Below are 22,484 nucleotides of genomic sequence, written 5' to 3' on the forward strand. Positions count from 1 at the left end.
TTTCAGCGTATATAGGATGACAATTTTGCAATTAAAATGTACTATTCAGATAACTTATACTTTAGTGGTACATTATACATGCATAATGGTACATAATGATACATTATAATGTACCATTAAAGAGTCAGCTTTTTCCAGAAGTTGAAACTGATAGGATGGTAAAAAGTACCACTACACTCGTAGTAGTCCACAAAAAGTACTATTCAGACAAATTATACTTTAGTGGTTAATTATTTATGCATAATGGTACATAATGATATAGTATAATGAAAGTCAGCTTTTTTTAGAAGTAAAAAAAATTAAATCAGCGGAAATTACTCTCTTACCCTCCTATTTACATAGCTCGCCCATAGGCGCAGAAACTAACTACTAGTAGAGAATCCTTTTCATCAAAAAGTGTGTCATCTCATGAACAAAAACCAAACGAAACAAGAAAGAGAGTGATCATAAGAATCAACAAAAATGGAGACCTCTGGTAATCTGACACCATTATCGGAGGAATCGGAAGAACAACCTCAACAATCTTCTTCACCTTCTTCAACTTCTGCTTTCTCAAACATTCCTCCTCGTCATCCTCTCCAGTAATTCTCTCTTTCTCCCTAATTCAATTCGTAGTATTCATCTTCTCATGCTGCAATTAGAATAAGCATTTTCAACAGTTTAATATGATTTGATTTTTTAATTGATTGTTCAATGCGAAGTTGCTTTAATCAAATTTCTCAATGTTTTTCGCATAAATTTGTTGGAAATATTGAGTAGTACTACTTAATTTTTGAAATTATTTTGATTTCATATACTTGCACATTTATTTGATTGTTCTGTAATATTTTGATGTGTTTATATTAAATAGGAATTTATATGGTATTTATTTGTGGCATGGATGTATTGATTATTCTTGAATGTTAGTGATGATGTTATTGGCTTAGTTTAGAATCTTTAGATGATTTAGGTTACTATTAATTTTTGAGGCATTGATAGTTTTAGGCGAATAAATCGAGTGTTGGTGATATTTGATTAGAATCAAGTGCAAAGTTTTTGTAATGGCATGGTTTTCAATACCGTTGTACTCCGTAGTTGTGTTTGTTATAGATAACGTTGGCTCTTAACCGTGTCTACATAGAAATCCCTAACATATTCTGCTGTCTATGTTCGGATAACTTTTTTTGTGTTACTGATTCGATTGTGTTATCGCTTATTCAGCCACACGAATAAATTGCACCAATCTGCTGAAATAATTGATATACATATCTATACTATTTCTTAATGCAGGAGTAGTTTCCCAAAATTTGATTAGAATCAAGTGCAAAGTTTTTGTAATGGCATGGTTTTCAATACCGTTGTACTCCGTAGTTGTGTTTGTTATAGATAACGTTGGCTCTTAACCGTGTCTACATAGAAATCCCTAACATATTCTGCTGTCTATGTTCGGATAACTTTTTTTGTGTTACTGATTCGATTGTGTTATCGCTTATTCAGCCACACGAATAAATTGCACCAATCTGCTGAAATAATTGATATACATATCTATACTATTTCTTAATGCAGGAGTAGTTTCCCAAAATACTCGCCATTGGATTGGACAAGTTATTTTGATCATGAGGATGATATTTGCATACCAGACACCGAAAATGTATGAAATATTCTTATTTTTTTTCTTTGGAACTATCGAGTTGAATAAAATCACTACATTTCCTGTTGGTCATTTGTATGTAGATTTTTCTATTTATGTGTATTTTTTTGTTTTATAACAGGTCTTTCATGTATATAAGGCTGGTTCAGAAGGGCCAGTTATATTTTGTTTGCATGGAGGCGGATATTCTGGGTACCTAGAATTTTAGTATTTCTCTTATTGCAAAGATGCTTATCATGATTCATGAAATTTTGCTGCTTTACTTTTTCATGTGTTGCTTCTGTTTTATGCTTCTATTATTTTTCTTATATTCTTACAGACTTATAGTTTCTATTCTTTGGTTTTAACGAAACATATGGATTTAATTCTCATTTGGAGTTTAATACTTCTTTCTTGTTAGATAGTAAGGCACATTTTTTTATTTTTGTCTGTCCAAAAATATTAGGCCACTTTCTAAATAAAGTAAGTTAAACTTTAATTAGTTATTAAGTATATTTAGTTACATTTCTTAACATTAGGAATGGTGGTAGGATGCTCTCTTGAATTCTTGATATTTGGCACCTCATTTATTTAAAGATTAATGGTAGCAAATTATTGATTTCCTAGTAACTTTATTGCTGAAATATATGGATGAATATCTTTTGTTATTCTCACTGTTTGTTAATATGAAAATCAAGCATGTGGAGAGGGAGAAATTGCAATTAGGAGTAATCTTTTATCTCCCTTAACATACGCCTTTCTTCAGCATTTCAAATTTTTAGGAGTAATCTTTAATCTCCCTTAACATACGCCTTTCTTCAGCATTTAAAATTTTATTTTTTTATTTTTTTATTTTTTTTAAATTTTTTATTTTTAATATTGTTAAGTCGCATACTATAACTGGTGCTTTCCTTTACGTTGGCCTATCTAATTTATGATATTCATTTGGTCAGGCTTTCCTTTGCATTGTCAGCGAGTAAGATTAAGGAAAAAGCTCAGGTTGTGGCAATGGACTTGAGAGGGCATGGAAAATCAGTTACAGATAATGATTTGGACTTATCAATTGAGGTGATAAACTTGTTGCATGTGATATACATTTCTTCTAATAGAAAAACTTCCTTGAAATAAGTTGCATATTGTCATCTGTAGACGTTATGCACAGATGTGTTGGCTGTTTTGAGCACCATGTATGGAGATTCACCTCCGGCAATCGTACTCATTGGCCACAGGTTTGCTCTTGATTGCAAACTTTGCTTCTTATCAATCTTTATACGTGCAAATTATAATTGTGTATATTCTATAATTGCGTGTTGACTTCTCTGTCCTATGTATTGAGATTCATACTTGGTTCTATTGCATTTTGTTAGACATGGAATTTTGGCTCATGCTACAATTTTTTATTTCCAATAGTGTAGGGGAGTATAGAGGACACAGAGAATTCATTTACGGGATGGATTTTTTATGAGCGAAGGGGGAGGGATGAGAGATAGCTCCATTGTCGAATTAAAAATGGTGTTCTACTCTAACATCCTTGAACGTGGCTGTTGTAAAGAGCTGCCAACAGGCTAAGTGGTCAAATTAGCGATTTAAGCATTGAACTCTGCTATGCCCTTTATCAGGACAGGCAGTGTTTGAAAAAGCACGCCTGGGCGCTGAGGCGCAAGGCGATTAGGGGTGAGCGCTTAATTAGGTCTGGGCGAGGCGTTTTGGGTTAGGCGTACAAAAGGCGCACGAGACGCACCTGAGGCGCGCCTTAGGCGCATGAGGCGCACCTGAGGCGCACTTGAGGTGCACAACAGCCAAATTTTTTAACTACCCGTATACAGCGCCTCACTTCAAAGAGGCGCACTGAGGCGCGCCTTAGGCGCACCTAGGCGCAGCAGAACCCCTCTCGCCTCAGTGCGCCTTGAGCTTTTTTATACATTGGGACAGGGTCATTAGCATCTATGGAGTATCATCCCTGGTTCGTACAAATCACGTAGTACATATATAAAGTATTTACTACAAGTTGATCTACTTACTAAGGTTCTGAAACGTGTGGAGAGTAGTTATTGCCTCATCCAGGCCTCCAATTTTGGTGATGTATGCTAGATTTGGTTCCAGCCGTGGGGGGTGGGGGGTAATTGAGAGTATGCTCTGAATCATTAGGGAGTGTGTGAAGTGGCTAGCTTGTAGGAGGAAAGAATATGGTGATGATATTGTAATAAAAGGATTAAAAGGGGCTGGGTAGAGAAAAACATCTGGAGAATTTTATACAGTTTGTTGTTTAGCAGAGCTCAATAGTTCATGGCCTTTCAAATGTCTTGATTACCCGTTTCACCACTCACTGAATATCAGCAAAAGACATACCTCTCTCCTTTAATCTTCATTCTCTATTTTATATTCATTTTCCTCGCCTTAAGTACTCTGTTTTTCCTGTTGCTAGCTCAGTCTACATGTATTTGTCTATATATATATTAAGGAAGAATTGCTGTGTAAGACTACCAACAGGTTTCCTGTTCCTTTATTTTAAGTGTTTTGGCTTAAAGAATTATTCAACAATCAAGTAGGTTAATGTAGCCATAAGGTTCATAAGTTAGGATCAAAACAGAGAAGAGATTTATAAATATGAGTTTGCTTGGAAAAATCAATTCTTGTTTTATAACCCTTACTCTTTGCAAGGCAAGTAGCACTTTTTAACTACCAATTTGAGGAACAAAACCAAGGAAAGGTACTAATTCAAGGGGTTGACCCCTCTTGTCCTTAATTGGCTTTGCCTCTGTCCCCTCCCCCTCATGAGACATACATGAGCCTATTTGTCACTCTCTTCCTCAAATTTCTTCCCCAATGCATTCTTTGATTATCCACTTTTAACCTCTCTATTGTGATATTTTCCTCTTAGAATAGAATGTCCATCTCTCCTTCACTAGATTTCCATTTCAGGATCTAGGATCTTAGTTCTAAAATTTTAAATTTAAAATGAAGTTTCTAACTCTTGACCCCTATACTACAATTTTGCAAATACCTCACTAATTCTGAAAGATCCACCTTTTTTTACTTCTCAATCCCAAGGAGTAAGATTTCTATCAAGTTTAAAGCATCAAGCTGATGTGGATGTAATGGAGGAGTTAAGTGTTTTAATGTTTTTGGATTTTGATTCACAATACATAAGAAGAAATTTGATAGAGAATTTCCGTTGTCATTCAAGGCCCTCTTTTAGAGCATGTATAGGTGCCTGTGTATTTTAATCTTTGTTGGGTTTTTGTATAGATAATGCTACTTGCCTTATTTAATGACATGATTCAAAATTGTGTTACTAATTTGGGGCTTCATTTACTTATAGTTTTTAAATGTATTGAATAAGTAAAAGGTTGAGGGGATTTGAGGCCTATGATGATTTCAAGTGATATCGATGGAGAGGCCATTAAAGTGATGATTTCATCCTGACGATAAGGATGTTTGAGAAAGCGGAGTAATTGCTTAGAAAAGTACTGATATAAGTCTGAACTAAGTGTACCAATTATATGCTCCCTCCATCCCTATTTATTTGACATACTTTGATCAGACTTGACAATGCAAAATTTCTAACCATCTACATTTTTAATTATTTATTAATAATAATTTTAAAAAGCTAATATATTTAAAATATATATCAAGAGTATTCTAATTTTAATGTATTTTTTCATAGAGATGGTGCAAAAATTCAAACCGTGTCCACTAAAAAGGGATACAGGGAGGTGCTAGATATTAGAAATTTGATTTGATAGCTTTATAGAGATGGGTACCTTTCTGTTTCAATGTTTTCTTACCTAAAAACATGTTCGCTCTTGCCATAGATAATGTTAAAGTTGTAAGTCTTCCTTAGTATTCAATCGTTGTGGCTACAAAAATTATTAATCTATTTGTTTTTTTTGCTTAATGTGATGTTCCATATAATTTTAAGACATATACTCTATGTTTTGTGGGTATGTACCTTATAGTTATATTACACGAACCTTAAAATTTTGCATAAACAAAAAACAAAAAATATTATTCACTAACTTTGTTAAAAATATTAAAAAAAAAATTGTAGGGCATGTAACTTATGCTTTTCGGATATAACCTTGTATGTTTAGGACGTGTATATCTTATACTTCCTTTGATTTTAATTAGTCGCATTAGTTTCTATAAATGGAAGTTTCAATTTAAATGCATCACTTTCCCTTTTAGTTAAGAAATTTCTCTATCTCTCTCCTATCACATGGCAGTCTTCTTTATTTTTTCTCCCTATATATTTCTACTCTAAAAAATTGCCTAGGACTCCCCAATTACAAAAATAATGTATCTAAAAAAAATATAGAGGAAGTATATATATATATATAAACATGTAATATATAGGCTACGTACCATGTACCTTATGTGGTTCTCACGGTTCTCATATTAAGATGGTGTATATATATTCTTCTTTTGTGTTTTTGTTCACGAAGCTAAATATGGTTGTTACTAGCTTTCTTTGGTACATATGCACTTGTTTGATATATAGACCTTTGGTCATAATACAATTATTGATGTCATGACAGCATGGGAGGTTCTGTTGCTGTGCATGTTGCTGCAAAGAAAACATTACGTAGCTTGGCTGGACTTATAGTTGTGGATGTTGTTGAGGTTTGACATATATATGCTGTATATTACTTTTGGTATTGTTCCTGAATATGTATTTATATCCAGCCTAAAATCATGTAAATTTCAGGGAACAGCCTTGGCTTCATTGGTACACATGCGAAAACTTCTATCAAGCAGACCGAAGCATTTTGCAAGCGTGGAAAAAGCTGTAAGTAGATTTCCATTGTCAGAAAATCTACAATTTGTACTTAAGATGCCGCCATTCTGTCTTAAATATATTTTTCTGAACTGACCCATCTAATCAGATAATTATACTAAACTTTCATGATCCACCGAAGTGAACTATTATTCGTGATTGTGAAATGAACCTTCTTTTTCCTTATTCAATTCCTTTTCTGTTAGCAATCTTATTGTACCCTACACTGAATGCAAAAGGTGATTAATGTGTGGTTTAAAAAGGGGTAGAGAAGAATAGAAAAAAGAGATATGGCTGAGGTCCTTTGCGGAAACAAACCATGGTAACTGGTGTTAATGTGACCGTCTATGACTCATTAGCTTGAAGGCATTATTTGATTATTGTATCCGTCTCTAGCATTAATACTTTCTTTGTAGCTTGATGGTTTTTGTCTATACCTCTCTTGTATTTCCTCTGCTTTCTTTTTTAATACAATACACCTTTTTGAAACGTGTGTATAAATTAGAGAAGGGTTAGGTACTACATGTATAAATTATTTTAAATGATTATCCATTTACATTGCTCAATCTCTTTCTCAAAGTGTGTGCCAAGGTAAAAAAATTTACCCTACCTATTTTGAGCTTGCTAGACAACCTTAATTTATGGATGGTTTGCCTTTTACTTGCCTGTTTCCTTTATTACGTTTGCCAATGCATAATATTAACTATTAAGAACTTTAATGATCAATAAGTAAAATTGTAAAAGTTAGATATTATAGTAGTATATTGAGATGATTCAAACAAGATCCCGCATCAGTATGTTTTTCCTTATGTATAATTCACAATAGACAAACAAAGGAGGGGATGTGATTAGTGTAAAAGTCAAACTAGTTCAAGTAAAAAAGAACGGAGGAAGTATATTCTTTGTAGTTTGTTGAGTGATAGTGGCCAAACCAGGTATCCACTCTGATCCGAAAAATTGTATATCTGAAAATTTCAGAATGAGAAAAATCCGATTTGAATCTTGACCCGGGAAAAATTGGATCTTCAATCCGCCATATCCGAACATTAAAAAATTGGATCAATTCTCTTAACAAATAATTTTCTAAATTTTTTAAAAGGTGGTGTTTTAATATTTTATTTTAAGAAAAAAAAAAATTAAAATCGGATATTTCAAATATCTGAAAATTTCAAAAGCTGATCTGAATCCGTTCCAAAAATTTCCCCCGAAACATAAAAAACTGGATTGGATTTTCGAAATTTTGGATCAGATCAATCCATTCATGGATCGGGTCAATCAGAATATCAGATTGGATTTTTTGTGATAGCTTGAACTCCTGGAAGTAAGGTAAAGTATATCAGTATTGGGGATATATTTTGCTTATGATTACTAAAGATCCTGACCTAGAGGAGGTAAGGTCCAAAAGTTAGGAACTTAGGATACTTATGCTGCTAAATGCAATCATTTAAAAGAAACAGATGGTATCCATGATTGATGAGCATTGTGGAACACTGGCTTTAAGCTAGCTAGTAAAGCCATCAGTACAAATGCTTCCTGTAAGAACAGTCGCATTGAAGATTTGTACAGCTTATGGTCCTTATAAAATTATATCACCTAGCTAGCGTTGCTGTTTGTCCTTATAAAGTTTCTTTTACTGCACACATCCCATCAGAGACCTCTTTTTATTTTTTATTTCTCTGTATTCCTATTCTGATTCACGATATATATTTGAGAGACACCTAAGATCGATTATTAAGTACAAATCCTCTAAGCCATAGCAGTCTCATGATTGAATTTTGTTACCATTTGTGTCTGATCCTGATTTTAAGTGTTTATCTTCTGTTTTGCTTTATGTTGGACAGATTGAATGGAGCGTTAGAGGTGGATCTTTAAGAAATATTGATTCTGCCCGTGTGTCAATTCCTGCCACATTACAGTATGATGAGTCAAAACAATGGTAAGTATGATAAAGAACACTAACCCTTTTCCAAATAATTAATAGGTTTCTTTCCTTTGTTACCTTTTCTTTCAGTAGAAAACATGATTGCATGTCCTTGGATCAGGGAAAGACAGATATACACAATATTATGTATGAAAAGATACTGTAATTAATATTATGTACGACATAGGTATGTGGCTATATATTTTACTGTCTTCCTGTTATGTGGTTGCTGGAGGATCAAATAAAAGAGAATATTTTAAATCTTTTTGTATAGTCCTAGTATTTGTTTGTGGCTGTGATAATGGTACGCTGTTATTAGGAACGGGTTGAATGCTTTAAAATCAAAGGCCGAGGATGGTTATCTCACTTGACATTTGCTTGCTTAATTGGGCTAATAGTGAATCCCACTCATATGTATCCTTCACTGTGATATGATTCGTTACCTTTGGACATGTCTCTTTGCGGTTTGTCTCTTTGGACATATATATATATATATTTTATTTTTGTGTGGTGTCTAACTGGAGTCAAATGGCCGTATATTTAATGTTGCTGTTGTTTCGCATGATCAATTGTGGGATAGTGATTTGATGACTTTTTTAGCTTCTATATGGGGGCTAAGGCGTCCGGAACTTTCCTCATTGTTCTCTTGATGTAGTTTAACTTCTACTTTCTGCAGTTTTAATAAAAATATCTTGATTGTAAATTGAAAGAAAAAGAAAGAGTTGGGGTTAATGGATTTGTACAACAAAAAATTGTGAAAGTCTACTTTAGTGTTGTGTATGTGTATCTGTTTCTTGGTTGGTAAATCTGTGTCGAAGAAAGTGTTAATTCACACCTAATGCTCTACGATGATCCGGTTATGATAGACAGATAAATGTTGGATGAAAGTCGTTTCTTAATTGCCCACTATAGACGTAAGATAAGTGATGATTTGAGAACTGAAGCTTCTTTCAATTAAGTTGATATGCTTACCATGACGATTCATGGTAGCCAACCCTAAATCGTTTTGGGACGAAGGCTTTGTTGTATACTTACCATGACTACAACCCTTAGCCCTGCTGCATTAGTGTCAACCCAACCCTGCTATTGTCTCGAGAAAAGGTGGGGGATTCTGTGAAGCAAAAACAGACCTGGCATTTTTTTTATTGACTAAGTAGACTTACCTCTTCTCTATTTGAAGTAGCATTTTTCCAATTTGTTACCCCTTTTTCTTTCTTTAACTCTCTATTTAAAAGGCTGTTGTATATTGAGATATGTAAGATAATTGTCATACAAAATATTTGATTTGGAAATTCACTGTTAAACTGAATAATTTTGCAATTGAAGGCTTTGTCCTTTATCGGAATGACATGGATCTTAAAATTTTGTGATTTAATGGAGTCCTGCAATCAGAAATGTAGGATAGGTCAAGGAAAGAGAAAGATCAGAGAGAGTGTACATGTTACATGTTATAATATTCTTATAGCTCTTATTAACTGATTATTTGCTATATTTCAGTTATGTGCACCGAGCTTGTCTGGAAGAAACAGAACAGTATTGGAGAGGCTGGTATGCAGTTTTTATGTTCTTTATTAATATGCATGTATGGATGAGCGTAGGCTTGTCAAAAGAATAAGATGATATGGATTACTCTCGTTTCACAGTTCATGTGCTGTGCTTGTCTTATTTTTGTGGAGAAGTGTGCTGGTTTCCATGTCTTCAACCCAATGCATTATGCTTATTCTATGATGTTTCAATTCAAAAAACTCCAATGATAATATAGCTATCTCTATGGGAAGGGAAAACTGTATTTGTGTAGTCGTTGCTCTCTTCTTGTCTCCAAATACCTCATTTTCCATGTCCCCAAGTGACTGACTTCTGACACACATCTGAACATCGAAGAAGCAAAATTAATGACCCAGTACAGAAATGAAAAATTACTGCTTGAAGTTAATTAAGACTGATTGGCAGCTGTGTTAGGCACACCTTTTATTAGCGGGGACAATTTCTTTGGGATAGAAGAAGTATATATTTATGTACAAATAGGAAACAAATCAGTGAGGTATAGAGGAGTTGTCCTGCTAAACAAATTGGTTCTTCAGGACTTATAATTTCTTGTAAGTCTTCTCATGGTTGCTTAATCTTGCCATCCCCATACCCACTTTTTGCTTCAGCCAATTTCCTTGAAAGACTGAAATTCCTTTTGGGATTCGTTTGTTTGATGGAAAACATATTCTAGGAAAATGATTTTCCACAGAAAACAATTTTCAGTAAAAAAACGCTATTGTAAAAATATTATTTTGATTGAATCCTTACAAGACATACTTTAGAGGAAGAGGAAATTGGGAGAGGATAGGGATATTAGAAGTAGGGAAGAAAATGTGGCATTCCTTTCTTTCAAAAGCAATTTATTTCCTTATCTTGGAAATCTATTTTCCACCTTCGGGAAAATTGTTTTCTGCACCCTTTACGAACCAAATAATAGAAATTGAGAAAATCAATTTCTTGAAAAATTATTTCATTCCAAACAATCTAAGGTGTAAGCTTTCATATGGATGCTAGCTTTGGGTAGGATTTTAATTATATGGTCCATAGATGGAGTCCAAGATTGGCAATCTTGTTGGATCTATGTTTGCTTTGCTGTGTTAACTGTGAATCTTGTATCCATGCCTTTCCTCATTGTGTAATGGCTTATCAACTTTGTAGAAAGCTGTTTGTCTTGTGTAATGAGTCATGGGCTTTACAGGTTTTCTCCTTTTTTATGTGGAGTTGTTACATATGAGCTTTTAGGGGGTTTTGGCCTTTTGGGTGGTCAGGAGAACTGTTAGGGTGCTTTCCTTTATGCGGATTTCGTATTGTATTTGATTACTGCAGAATTCCTATCTATTCTTGAGGCCGCCTTTCATGTAATCAGCTTTGGCATAGATTTTTTTCCTAGCCTCTTTTTGAGATGGAGCTACTGGGGTTTGTAGGAGTTATTCAATTTGGTGTTTGAGAAATACTTCCTCCGTTTCCCTAATATTGCAACAATTATTAGGTCACAAATATTGCAAAATTATCATATATGCACATGCTTTCTCTCTATTTTTCTCCTTATCACATGGGTCCCTATCTTCACTTCTTTTTTTATCTCTCCTCTCATTTTAAATTCTGTCTTTTCCCCTTGTTGCAATATTAGGGGAACAGAGGAAGTATATAATATTGATGTGATGTTTGCTTTCAACTGAGGACAGCTCTTCCTGCTTTGTAAACTTTTTCTTCATTCTTCATTCACAGGTTAATATTTTTATATTTTATTTTCTTGATAGAAGGAAAAAAGTAGGTACTTCTTCATAAGTTTAGTAATTCACCTGCCTTTCATTTAATTAGGTGGTAAGTTAGCTAGTTAATTACTACTCCCTCCGTCCCCTTTTGATAGTCCCTTATGGGCAAATTTTAGTCCCAAAATGTTCACCCCATTTGCTTTTTCCAACAACCATTAATATTAATTTTATACCAAAATTCCCTCCAATTTGCAACAATACTTGTGCAAATTTAAATTTCCCATGTAAATTTTGTTTTTCCATGTACTTTTATTACTTTCTCTCTCTACTTTTTTGCATACCCAATGTCAATTTACTTTTTCAATGTACTTTTACTATTCTTATTTGTGTTTATTAATTCCCGTGGAAAATGCCCATAAGGGACTATCAAAAGGGGATGGAGGGAGTATATATTTTATTCCAACCAGTTAGTGGTTATTTTAAGTAAAAAATGGTTATGATTTGGTGATTTTTGTCTCCATGAAATTTAAAAACTCTTGGCGAATCCTTTTACGATTGCTTTGTCTACTAATCCTAAAACTACATAACTTATACCCATTCCAATTTATAAAATTTTTTTTCATTATAAAAATCTAGAAAATATGTATCCTTCCAGCTCTACCCTGTCTCACTTCAGAGATTTTGTCAGGTTTTAAATCTCTTCAAAACTGTTGGTGACATCTAGTTGGAATCGCAAATCTAGGTTGGTTGTGTTGGATTTAATTTTTAGCACCGTTACGGCTCTATTCAGCTGGCTAATTGAGGCATAAGAGAAGAAAAAATGAAAAAAATTACTTCCTATAGGAAAATAGAAATAATTTAATTCACTTAAAACCATATGAACCCAATTCTCTTCTCACTGATTTATAGTTATTTTAGCTATTTAGCTTCTCTATTTGTCAAGGATAAATACTGCGATCATAAAATATTGGAGGAAGTAATAAATAAATAAAAGAAAGTTTAATTTAGGAAATTAGAGTGCTGCCTGACATATAACAATAATTACTGTATTCTAGAACTTTGGATACCCCACTGTATCAATATTTGCGGTGTTTATTTTTCCAAAAAATAAAAATAAAAAAAAAAAAGAAAAAGAAAAATTTGTGGTGCTTGCAATGCTAAGTAAACCTGTAAATTTTGTTTATTCATATTCTGGTTTCTGGTTTGATTAAAAACTTTTGATCAAAATGAGGTAAGTGATGAGGAAGCTATACAGTAATTAAAACTTGAAAGAGTAAGAATATGTAATAGAGATACAAGAACTTTCCAAATCCATTGAATGTCTACAATGGTGCATTCTAACTACGTAGTATAAAAATTGGTGAATTAAAGTTTCATTGTATGCTACAAGCCTTCAACCTTCTGTGAAGACTGTGCTTGGCTCTAGTTTCTAAAATGCATTAGCCAAACACAGCCAATATGGCTACAGACGACCACCTTTCTATACCATACCTTGCCCATCCCAATATTTCTCATCAATTGCAAAGTGATTTTTTTTTTTTATAGCTAGCTGTTGATGCTGTAAGGTATTTAGACTATCAATGCTTTTCTGGTTGGTATAAGCACAAGAATATAAGGAGACTGCTACCTTTTTACTCAGAAGTAAAATTTACAAATATCACATCACCCACCCAACAATTTTACTTTATATTTTGTGCTGTCTAGTTTTTTTGTTTTTTTGAAATATTGTTATTGGACATACAGAAACAAAATCACCGGAAGTTTTTAAAGAAGGTAGAAAGACTTTCCTAGTGAAAAATATTGGAATTATAAAGGAGTAAAGGTTATAAAGTTAGGAGCTTATCTTCCACAGATGAAAATACCTGAATAGAATACTGGTGGGTGTAAAATCATTCTGAGGAGGTGGAGTAAATTAAGCTGCTGCTTGGATAACTGAACTGATGGTGCATTTATCACTATATTTGTCCCATTTTGGTGTAACCTTTAGAGGCAATAAAGAGATCAAAATAGGCGGACTATCTCCTTTATTTGAGACTGAGCTTAAAGATTGCATCTCTTGAATGGTCTCCATAATATCTATCACCTGTATCCTTATACTCGAGAACACAATTTTGAGCAAAAGATAATAAAATCTTTGTGTTGACCAAGCCCATGCTTGTGTACAAGATAATGGGTTTGCTACCCCTTGACACGTATCGGCTACATTCAACATTCAATCAACCCTGTTGGTCATTTCAACCATTTAGTTAGTCAGGTTTGTAAAATACAACACTCACCCTCTATTTGGATGCCCAGCTTTATATAAAGCACATAAATGTCTTGTCTTGTCATTTCCCAAAAAGAATTGAGCCAAAACACCAAGAATTGTATGATTTTTCAAATGCTGCAGTTGATTATTAAAGATTCATATGCTAAAAGCAACCAATACCAATGGGTGGTGAATGTCAACTAGAAACACAGAACTTTGACATTTGTAAGTGAGAAATCATTTAACATTCTAAAAAGTGTGTAGTTAACTTTTTAGGTTCTTTTGTTAAAAAAGGTCAAAAATGATGATACTAATGATAACCTTATTCACCTGAACATTTCTCTTTATTAACACATTTTGTGTTCAGCTAGCCACTCCATGTGGTCCCTTGTAAAAGAACAAAGTAACCCTTATAACACTTACTGAGTAACCCTGTAGTACTGATCATATAACCCCTAAAACACTGACCGAGTAATCCCTACAACACCGACGAAGTAACCCTCGTAACACGAGTGACCTTTAAACACTCAATAACCCCCACGGTGTGGTCAACCACATATAAGAATTTGTGTTTCTTATAAGATATGCTAAAATTGTAAAAAATAATAAAAAGTTTGAGAGCTACTTCTTATGTTTTTCATATTTCTTTTCTTTATTTCCTACTTTTTGAAAATTTACCAATTAGAAGTTTTTATTTATGTTTCCGTTTTCACTTTTCACATACTTCCTTTTTTTTTTTTTTTTTTTTGTTTTTGTTTTGGGTAAATGACCCACTAGATCTAGGCACACATATCAAGGAAGGGTGGAAAATAATGTAAAGACAAATATTTCAATTGTCTGTTGTGATAAGTCAAGTTTTGACTTCTCTTTAGTGTATTGCAATACCAAATTGCTTGTAGCTGTTAATTAACTTGGTTTAAGGTATATTTCTTGTGCCACAAAACTTAGAATTCTTACAAGTCATTAAATTGAATGGATTTGTACTGCAAGTCATTAAGCGACATCTTTTTGTCGTATCGTAGTGTTAAATAAAGTTTTTCTAGACCTAGTTTTAGCCAATAATTAATGGCTGACATGTTTTTAGGTGTCTTGCTTTCCACTTGGTAGTTTAACACATTCGATTTAAGGCTTTGAAACTATGATTTTGAAAATCAGGCTGACCCCAATCAGCGTTTTGCTATTGAATATAGAAATTCCTTTCCCCTAAGTTTCAGATTTTGAAAATTACGCAACAAGATTGTGTGGAAAGAACATTCTTTGTTTGTCTTGCATATGTCATTGTCATCAAAATACTTTTTCTCTCTCCTACATATTGAATATAGTAATTCCTTTTTCCTAAGTTTCAGATTTTAGTCTGAGATATTGATGTAATGTCAGGATAGTTTGTATATTATATTTCGTAAGTAAAGAGTGAATTAAGTGTTCCTTTTCTTATTGCAGGTATGAAGGCCTTTCAGAAAAGTTTTTGTCATCTCCTGTTCCAAAACTCCTGTTGTTGGCAGGAACTGATAGACTTGACAGGTTTAGCTGAACTTTTATATGTTGAACGGTTTCAGAGTCACTTATAATATTTTAATTGGGTGATCATATCATCATTTACATGTCAACTTTCATATCTATGCACCATAATTTTCAGTTTTTGGGTTCTTTTGAACCCATGAATTGCAATATAATTATGTGATTAGTTAGCTTTTAGATTAATAAAATTTATTTAAATGGTTGATTATTCTATGTTTCTTTTGTTGTAAATCAAGGGTCAAGCCGCTCTGCTGTTGTATGTGTAATGCTGTGTTCATCTTACCCCCTTATTGTGCCAAACTGCCAACTAGACAAAATTAAATTTGAGGCTAACAAGCCAAGTATTCTGTTTAAAAATTAAGCAGCGTCATATTCATATATACTCTGTCCCTATTAACTGCCATAAATGGATTTGGCATTAATATTTAAGGCACATAGACTTATGGAGTAGTACAAACGGGACCTTTATTACGAAATATCTTATTGTTAATTAATATGAGAGGGAGGAATTGAGCGTAGCTTGGTGTGTTAGATGTATGGGTATGTGTAATTATACATGGGGATATTTATATTGGACTTTAAATTAGGAAATTTAGCACTTACAATGAGACGGAGTGAGTAATTATTAGAGCCAGTAAATCTTGAGCAAATATCTGACTTTCAAGAAATTATATCTTTTGGCATAAGTTTGATTTATGAACCATTTATTATTTGTAGATTGTTGAGTACTTTTTTATTGGTTGGGTCAAAGGAATTGCATACTTCATTATACCTTCTTGAGAATAAATTTGAAAGCAGCTTTTCTATTTTTTGGTCAACTGTATGAACTATGAAGTATGCTGACTTGGTTCCTCCATTTTCTGAACTTTATACTGATAATCATACTGAAAATGTATTCTGATCTGCTATTACAGAACTCTCACTATTGGTCAAATGCAAGGCAAGTTTCAGATGGTGGTAGTCAGACACACAGGGCATGCCATACAGGTCTAATGCATGTTATGGTGTGTATGTAATTTGACTACCATGTGAGAATTTTTTGTAACAAGTTGACTGTTATTGCAGGAGGATGTTCCTGATGAATTTGCAACACTCATCCTCAATTTTATCTCTAGAAACCGGATAGGCCCCCATGGCATTGAGGTCGGTATTTAAAACATATTTGCTTCCATTGAAATTTTTAGGGAATTTATATGGCAGACCAATTATATAAATAGATCCTTCAACCATCAATTCTCTAACCCCTTCTCAATATGAAAACCTAGATTTTTTTTTTCTTTTATTTTTTGGGAAATTCTACATGGTGGTTTCTAATTATTGTACTTCTAGTCATCTATACAGTGGAACTTTTTTGGCCTTATTTTAAAGTGATCCTCTATTTTTGCATGTATCTTTAATGTGTCTTTATAATTTTTTTATGGATGGCTTTTAGTGTTTTATGGTAAACCTCTAGCTTAAATAACTAACTTTCCCTCCTAATTATTTCAATCATCCCATCTAGCATGTACCACCGCCATCACCACTGCTAGTAGTCATCCCCATTCCCTACCCATACCCAAAACCACCCAAACTCACCTTAAACCCATCCCACTCACTCATGTAACCAACCACCACCCAACAAACCCCTTCTCAAAACCACCTCCATCCACCCAAAACAACCCATCTCACCCCAAAACTACCCCTCTCACTCGAAACAACCCACCCTTACCCGAAAGGTAGTACTTGTGTATTATTAAACTTATATTTTAACCATATAACACCAAAAGTTAACCATAAAACCATTCTAAGGGTACGTTGGAGATATGAATGAACAATTTACTTCTTCAATTCCTTAAAGATTGCCCCATCCTCAAATTTCACTTTATAAAAGGTTGTATTGAGTGAGTAGGTAGATTTGTGTTTTTAGTGTGTGAGGTAATGAAAAGTAAGTGTGGAATTTTGGAGACTATGCCAACCAATGGAGATGGAACAATTTTGTAAGGACTATCCAGAAAGGAATATAGGAAAATATTTTAGGGGTAGAGGGAGTCGGTAGGAACGAAGGCTAATGATAATGAGGTAATAGCATCAATTTAATTATGTAATTAATCAGCAGAATCTCTTTTTCAGTTTGAGTGCTGATACAATAATACGGAGTAGCATTTTTCATCTTCTACTACATCATTGGGGTGTACTGTGTTACTGTGTATCTTTTTCATGGAAAGATGATTTTCTCTTAACTTTATCTTTAAGGAAATTTTGTTTTTTACCACCTCACAAAAACACGAAAATCTCTTTTACCACCTCCCAAAAAAAGTATTTTACTTTACCACCTCATAAAAAACACGAAAATAGGTTTTACCACCACTTAACGGTTTCCATCCAAAAATTCCGTTAAGTGTAGCCCACAGTAACACGTGTCAGCATTTTATTTGTTAAAAAAAAAAAGAGAAATTAAAAAAAAAAAAAACAAAAATCCTAAAACTACTCCAGCCAACACCGCAGCACCACCCCCGCGCCACCGCCGCCTTCCCCCCAACTCACCGCACCCCTCCCCGAAACCACCACCCGCGTCGCACCACTAGCCCCAACCCACCTAAATCCTCCCCCTCCCTTCCCCACAACCGTATCGCCTCCAAAAACCACCAAACCCAAAACTCATCCCCCCAAAAACGACCACGAATTTGACCTTAAAAGGCTGAAATCGGCCGATCAAGGCCACTGAGCCCCAAAACCGGCCGATTTCGGCCATTTGTGGCCAGATTCGTGGCCGTGGTGGGGATCTAGGGTTTTGGGTTTGGTTGTTTTGGGGGCGACGCGGTTGTGGGAAAGGGAGGGGGAGGGTTCAGGTGGGTTGGGGCTGGTGGTGCGACGCGGGTGGTGGTTTCGGGGAGGGTTGTGGTGAATTGGGGGGAAGGGGGTGGTGGCGCGATGGTGGCGCTGTGGTGGTGGCTGGGTAGTTTTAGGTTTTTCTTTTTTTTTTTTTTTTTTTTTTTTTTTTCTTTTTTTTTTTATTTTTTTCTTTTTTTGGCCAATAATAACACGACACGTGGCTTTATGGGCCCACTTAACGGATTCCTAAACGGAATCAGTTCAATGGTGGTAAAACCTATTTTCGTGTTTTTTATGAGGTGGTAAAGTAAAATACTTTTTTTGGGAGGTGGTAAAAGAGATTTTCGTGTTTTTGTGAGGTGGTAAAAAACAAAATACCCTATCTTTAATTGGTTCTCATGCAGATACCTGGTCTTCGTAAGCCATCAAAATAGCCAGCTTAAACAACATATAGTAGTGCAGGAAAACAGACGTATACTTGGAGGGTAGCATTTGAACTGAAAGACTCACCTGCAAAATGTAGTAAATGGTACAAGCTAAATGCCCTGGCCGCAGTATCACCATGCAGTATGGGGACCTTTCTCAGTTAACTATCTAAATCAATAGCTTGTTGTGAGGATGCACATTTACCTTGGTAGACATGTTTTTCAATGAGTGTTTAGCGCGGTAGCCGGGTTGGGTATCTACTAGTTTCACTTGCTATAGATACTTGCATTAAAAGTGTTTGTTGTTAGGTAAAAATATGAATATTGTGTTCCAACATTGACATCGAGAGGAAATAGAACTTTTTGAAAGATAGTCAAAGTAATACCCCAGGTCTGTATATACTCAAAGTGATAACCATTTTACCTTGGAAAAATTGCCATCAATAATCCGACTTTTGCCTCATCCGCCCAAAATAATCCTACCTTTTGATTATTTTTAAATAAGCCAACCTTAATATCAATCCGCTTTAAATGGTCCCAACCGGTCATTTAACTTGCTATAGCAAGTCACATACCACGTGTCGGCATTTGATTGATAAAAAAAAATTATTGTTTTTTAAAAGAAAAAATAAAAATAATTTATTATTTAATTAGATACAAAACAACCCCACCACCGTCCAACCATCCTCCATGGCGGCCTCCTCCACCATCTCGACCACCCTGCCTTCCCCCCAAACGCTGCTTCGACTACCCTGCCTCCTCTCCCTGAACCGTCGATTCACCTCCACTAGCCCGACCTTGGGGGGTTGGAGCTGGTGGTTCTAAAATTGTTTTTTTTTTATTTTCTTTTTATATTATTTTTACAAAAGTTAGTTTAAAATAATTAATTAATGTTAAATAATTATTCTGTAAAAAAAATTAAAAAGTAAAACTTATTTTTTGACCAACCACGTTGTAACACGTGTAAATTAACCTTCATTTAAAAAAATTTACCTAGTTAACCAGTTACAAGTCACATGGGACCATTAGAAGCAAATTGATATTAAAGGTCGGATTATTAAAAAATAATCGAAAGGTAGAATTATTTTGGGCGAATGAGGCAAAGGTCAGAGATTATTATGGACAATTTTTCCTATTACTTAAACCACCTTTTAAATAAAATGATGAAGTGATCTTGTATGGCCTTAGACATAGATGTGTAATCTTTTACTCATGTGTTTAGAGAAGTTAACGAGGCTGCTCATGTCATAGCACATCTAATATTGTAGCAACGGATTAAATTTCCTTTTTAAATAATAGTTAATCGCCTCGTGGCTCTTATCAAAAAAAAAAAAAAATGAAAAATGAAAATGGTTATTACTTCATTTGGTTATATGATCACATGTGCTTGATGAAGAATATATCTAAGTTATTTGAAGAGTTCAAATAATTTCAGAATTTAGTGTAGAATCAACTTGGCTAGCAATCTAAGCTATTAGTCCAATATTTTAATAGTGTTCAGTTGAATATTTGAGTCAAGGCCTTGATAATCAAGAGTTGTAGAATTGTTTTAGAATTAACTCCACAAATTGATAAAATTAAGTGTTTCTGCAAAGAGGAATCAAAATTTGGTAGATGTAGTGGTATTCAAGGAAAGTTGTTTCAGTGCGGTGGTCATGTCGGCTCTGTTATTATTAACCTATTTGTTAGTAGATTATCTTAACCAAAAAACTTAAGTTAATTTAATGATTAAGATCTGTTTATACACTCTATCATGCCCTCTCATATGAGAGTCTTTTAGACTTGAAATGTAGATGCAGCACCATCCTTATACCTAACGTCAAATATTCCACTTGAAAGGAGGACCCTTTGAGTACACTTTTTCAGACAAATTACATGTTGACATGTGTACAATAACTTGGCATAACAAGTCATTGACTAGTTTCGGCCTGATAAAAGAAAATGCCACCAAAGTTGGGATTATTCTAAAATAATTAATAGTTGGGATTAATGAAAGTAAATTGACCAAAAGTGAGAATAACACACCATAGATTGATAGATATAAGTATATTACAATGTAATTTATCATTTAAACATCATCACTAAAACCGTTTGTACATTCTAATCCTTAGATTAATTAGGTGGTCATTCAAAAGTGCGAGATTGAAGGTACTTCAAAGTTCCAGCATCCAATTGGAAAGCCCTGGTAAGAACACGATCTGAAATCGATGGATCAGCCCCAAATGTTGAAGCAGCAGTGGTAACAACACCAGGATTTTGGCTCGTAAATGCGGATAATGCAACAGCAGGAGTTCCACCAACATTGGATTCGAAATGAACTAGGCCTTGTGGAAAGATAAAAACATCTCCCTTGTTAAGTATCTTGGCAAATAATTTGTTTCTACCATCTGGCTGGTTGGAGGTTACGAAACCGGCGTAGAAAGTTCCTTCAAGGACTGTAAGGACCTCGGTGGCACGAGGATGATGGTGGGGTGTATTAACGCCATAAGGTGCAATGTCGATTCTAGCCAGTGATAAACCGAGGGTGTTTAGCCCCGGGAGGTTAGCTGGTGTAACTCGTGTAACTTTGGAGCCAACTTGGGTGTATGTGTTTCCTGGCTTGTCTAGACCTTGGAAATGAAAATCGTCGACCTTGACATCCTTTGGATTCTTACAAAACTGTCCATTCACGAACACTGTATTGCGTAAACATAAATCAACATACAACAACAACAATAAAACCTTAGCCGCCCAAAAATTATATGGGGTCAGCTAACATGGATTATCATAATTAATTAAGGAACCGTCCAACAAAGAAAAATAGAATCATAAATACAAAATTAAAATTATATGTCAATCGATCAAATGAATAATATGCAAGCACTTACATGCATCCTTTGGGTCATCCATCGCGACACAGAAATCTTGTAACTGATTAGGGTCTGTTGCACGGACAACATAGGAAGATATGGTAAGAACAGCAAGAAAGGCTAGGAAATAACGAACTCCCATCTTTATGTAATTACTTGGCTACAATTGATATGATACGATATTTCTTACGTAAGAATAATATTCTTAGCACAAGTTGTGTTTATGAGTTTAGCACAAGTTGTGGTTATGACTTTTAGAATTATCCCTTTTATAGGGGAATGTCTTAGGATTTACAATCGATTAAGTGGTAGAATAAGTCACTTATTATGAAATTTTCCTATGTTGCTTAGTTTCAAACAATTAATTAAATTGGGCAGGTAATGAATTGATCCACTTTTGCTTAGTCAATTATGTGTTGTAAAATATAATATGCTAGGATTTAGCGTTATCCTATAAAGTTAAGAGACGCACGAAAATCCGTGCGTGTTCATATAAGTAATCTATTACAATCAATTCTTTGTTTTTTTTTTTGTTTTTTTTTTTTTTTTTTTGGTCAAAAGGAATTTTTTTAGATGGTGGTTTTTTTTTTTTTTTTTACAGATGGTAGTTTTTTTGAAGGATGGTTAGTTGTTTTCTAGACAAAAAATGAGAGGGGTAGTTATGAATAATTATAGGATAGTTTTTTATTTTTTTTTGAAGGATGGTTAGTTGTTTTCTAGACAAAAAATGAGAGGGGTAGTTATGAATAATTATAGGATAGTTTTTTATTTTTTTTTTGTAAAAATGTAATTTTTAAAATGTAGAAGGGTATTTTAGGAAAAGCAAAATTTATCAACCAAAAGGTCTTTTCACTTTATATAGTACTATAGGATTTGTTCTAACAATTAGCTTTCAAAAATGATGTACATTTGTCAAAAAAAAAAAAATGATGTACAGTTAATGAAAAAACAATGAATACTTCCTCTATATCTTGGATCTCCGCAACAGCTTGATTATTTAATTATTTAAAGAAACAAAATAAAGATAATTTAGTTTTAATGCTCTTCACGTAATTATTACTACCTGATTTTGTTAGCCACATTT

At 34.1% G+C, this 22,484-nt stretch overlaps 2 protein-coding genes across 2 annotated transcripts; one reads left to right on the plus strand and one right to left on the minus strand.

Annotated features, from left to right (window-relative positions):
* Positions 1–415: 415 nt before the first annotated feature.
* Positions 416–18,934, plus strand: LOC145614510 (uncharacterized). Its single transcript, XM_081669565.1, has 13 exons — positions 416–581; positions 1,546–1,630; positions 1,752–1,822; positions 2,563–2,677; positions 2,759–2,838; positions 6,148–6,232; positions 6,318–6,398; positions 8,228–8,322; positions 9,805–9,855; positions 15,238–15,318; positions 16,230–16,302; positions 16,381–16,458; positions 18,531–18,934. Exons 1-13 carry the CDS (start codon positions 463–465, stop codon positions 18,558–18,560), a joined length of 1,044 nt encoding a protein of 347 aa, XP_081525691.1. The 5' UTR covers positions 416–462; the 3' UTR covers positions 18,561–18,934.
* A 1,741-nt stretch (positions 18,935–20,675) lies between these two features.
* Positions 20,676–21,565, minus strand: LOC145615581 (germin-like protein subfamily 1 member 8). The gene is made up of 2 exons (XM_081670655.1): positions 21,419–21,565; positions 20,676–21,226 (listed from the first exon to the last, which is right to left on the minus strand). Exons 1-2 carry the CDS (start codon positions 21,540–21,542, stop codon positions 20,676–20,678), a joined length of 675 nt encoding a protein of 224 aa, XP_081526781.1. The 5' UTR covers positions 21,543–21,565.
* Between the last annotated feature and the right edge of the window lie 919 nt (positions 21,566–22,484).

Source organism: Chenopodium album, chromosome 25 (assembly GCF_948465745.1).
Source record: "Chenopodium album chromosome 25, dcCheAlbu1.1, whole genome shotgun sequence".
Classification (NCBI taxonomy): Eukaryota; Viridiplantae; Streptophyta; class Magnoliopsida; order Caryophyllales; family Amaranthaceae; genus Chenopodium; species Chenopodium album.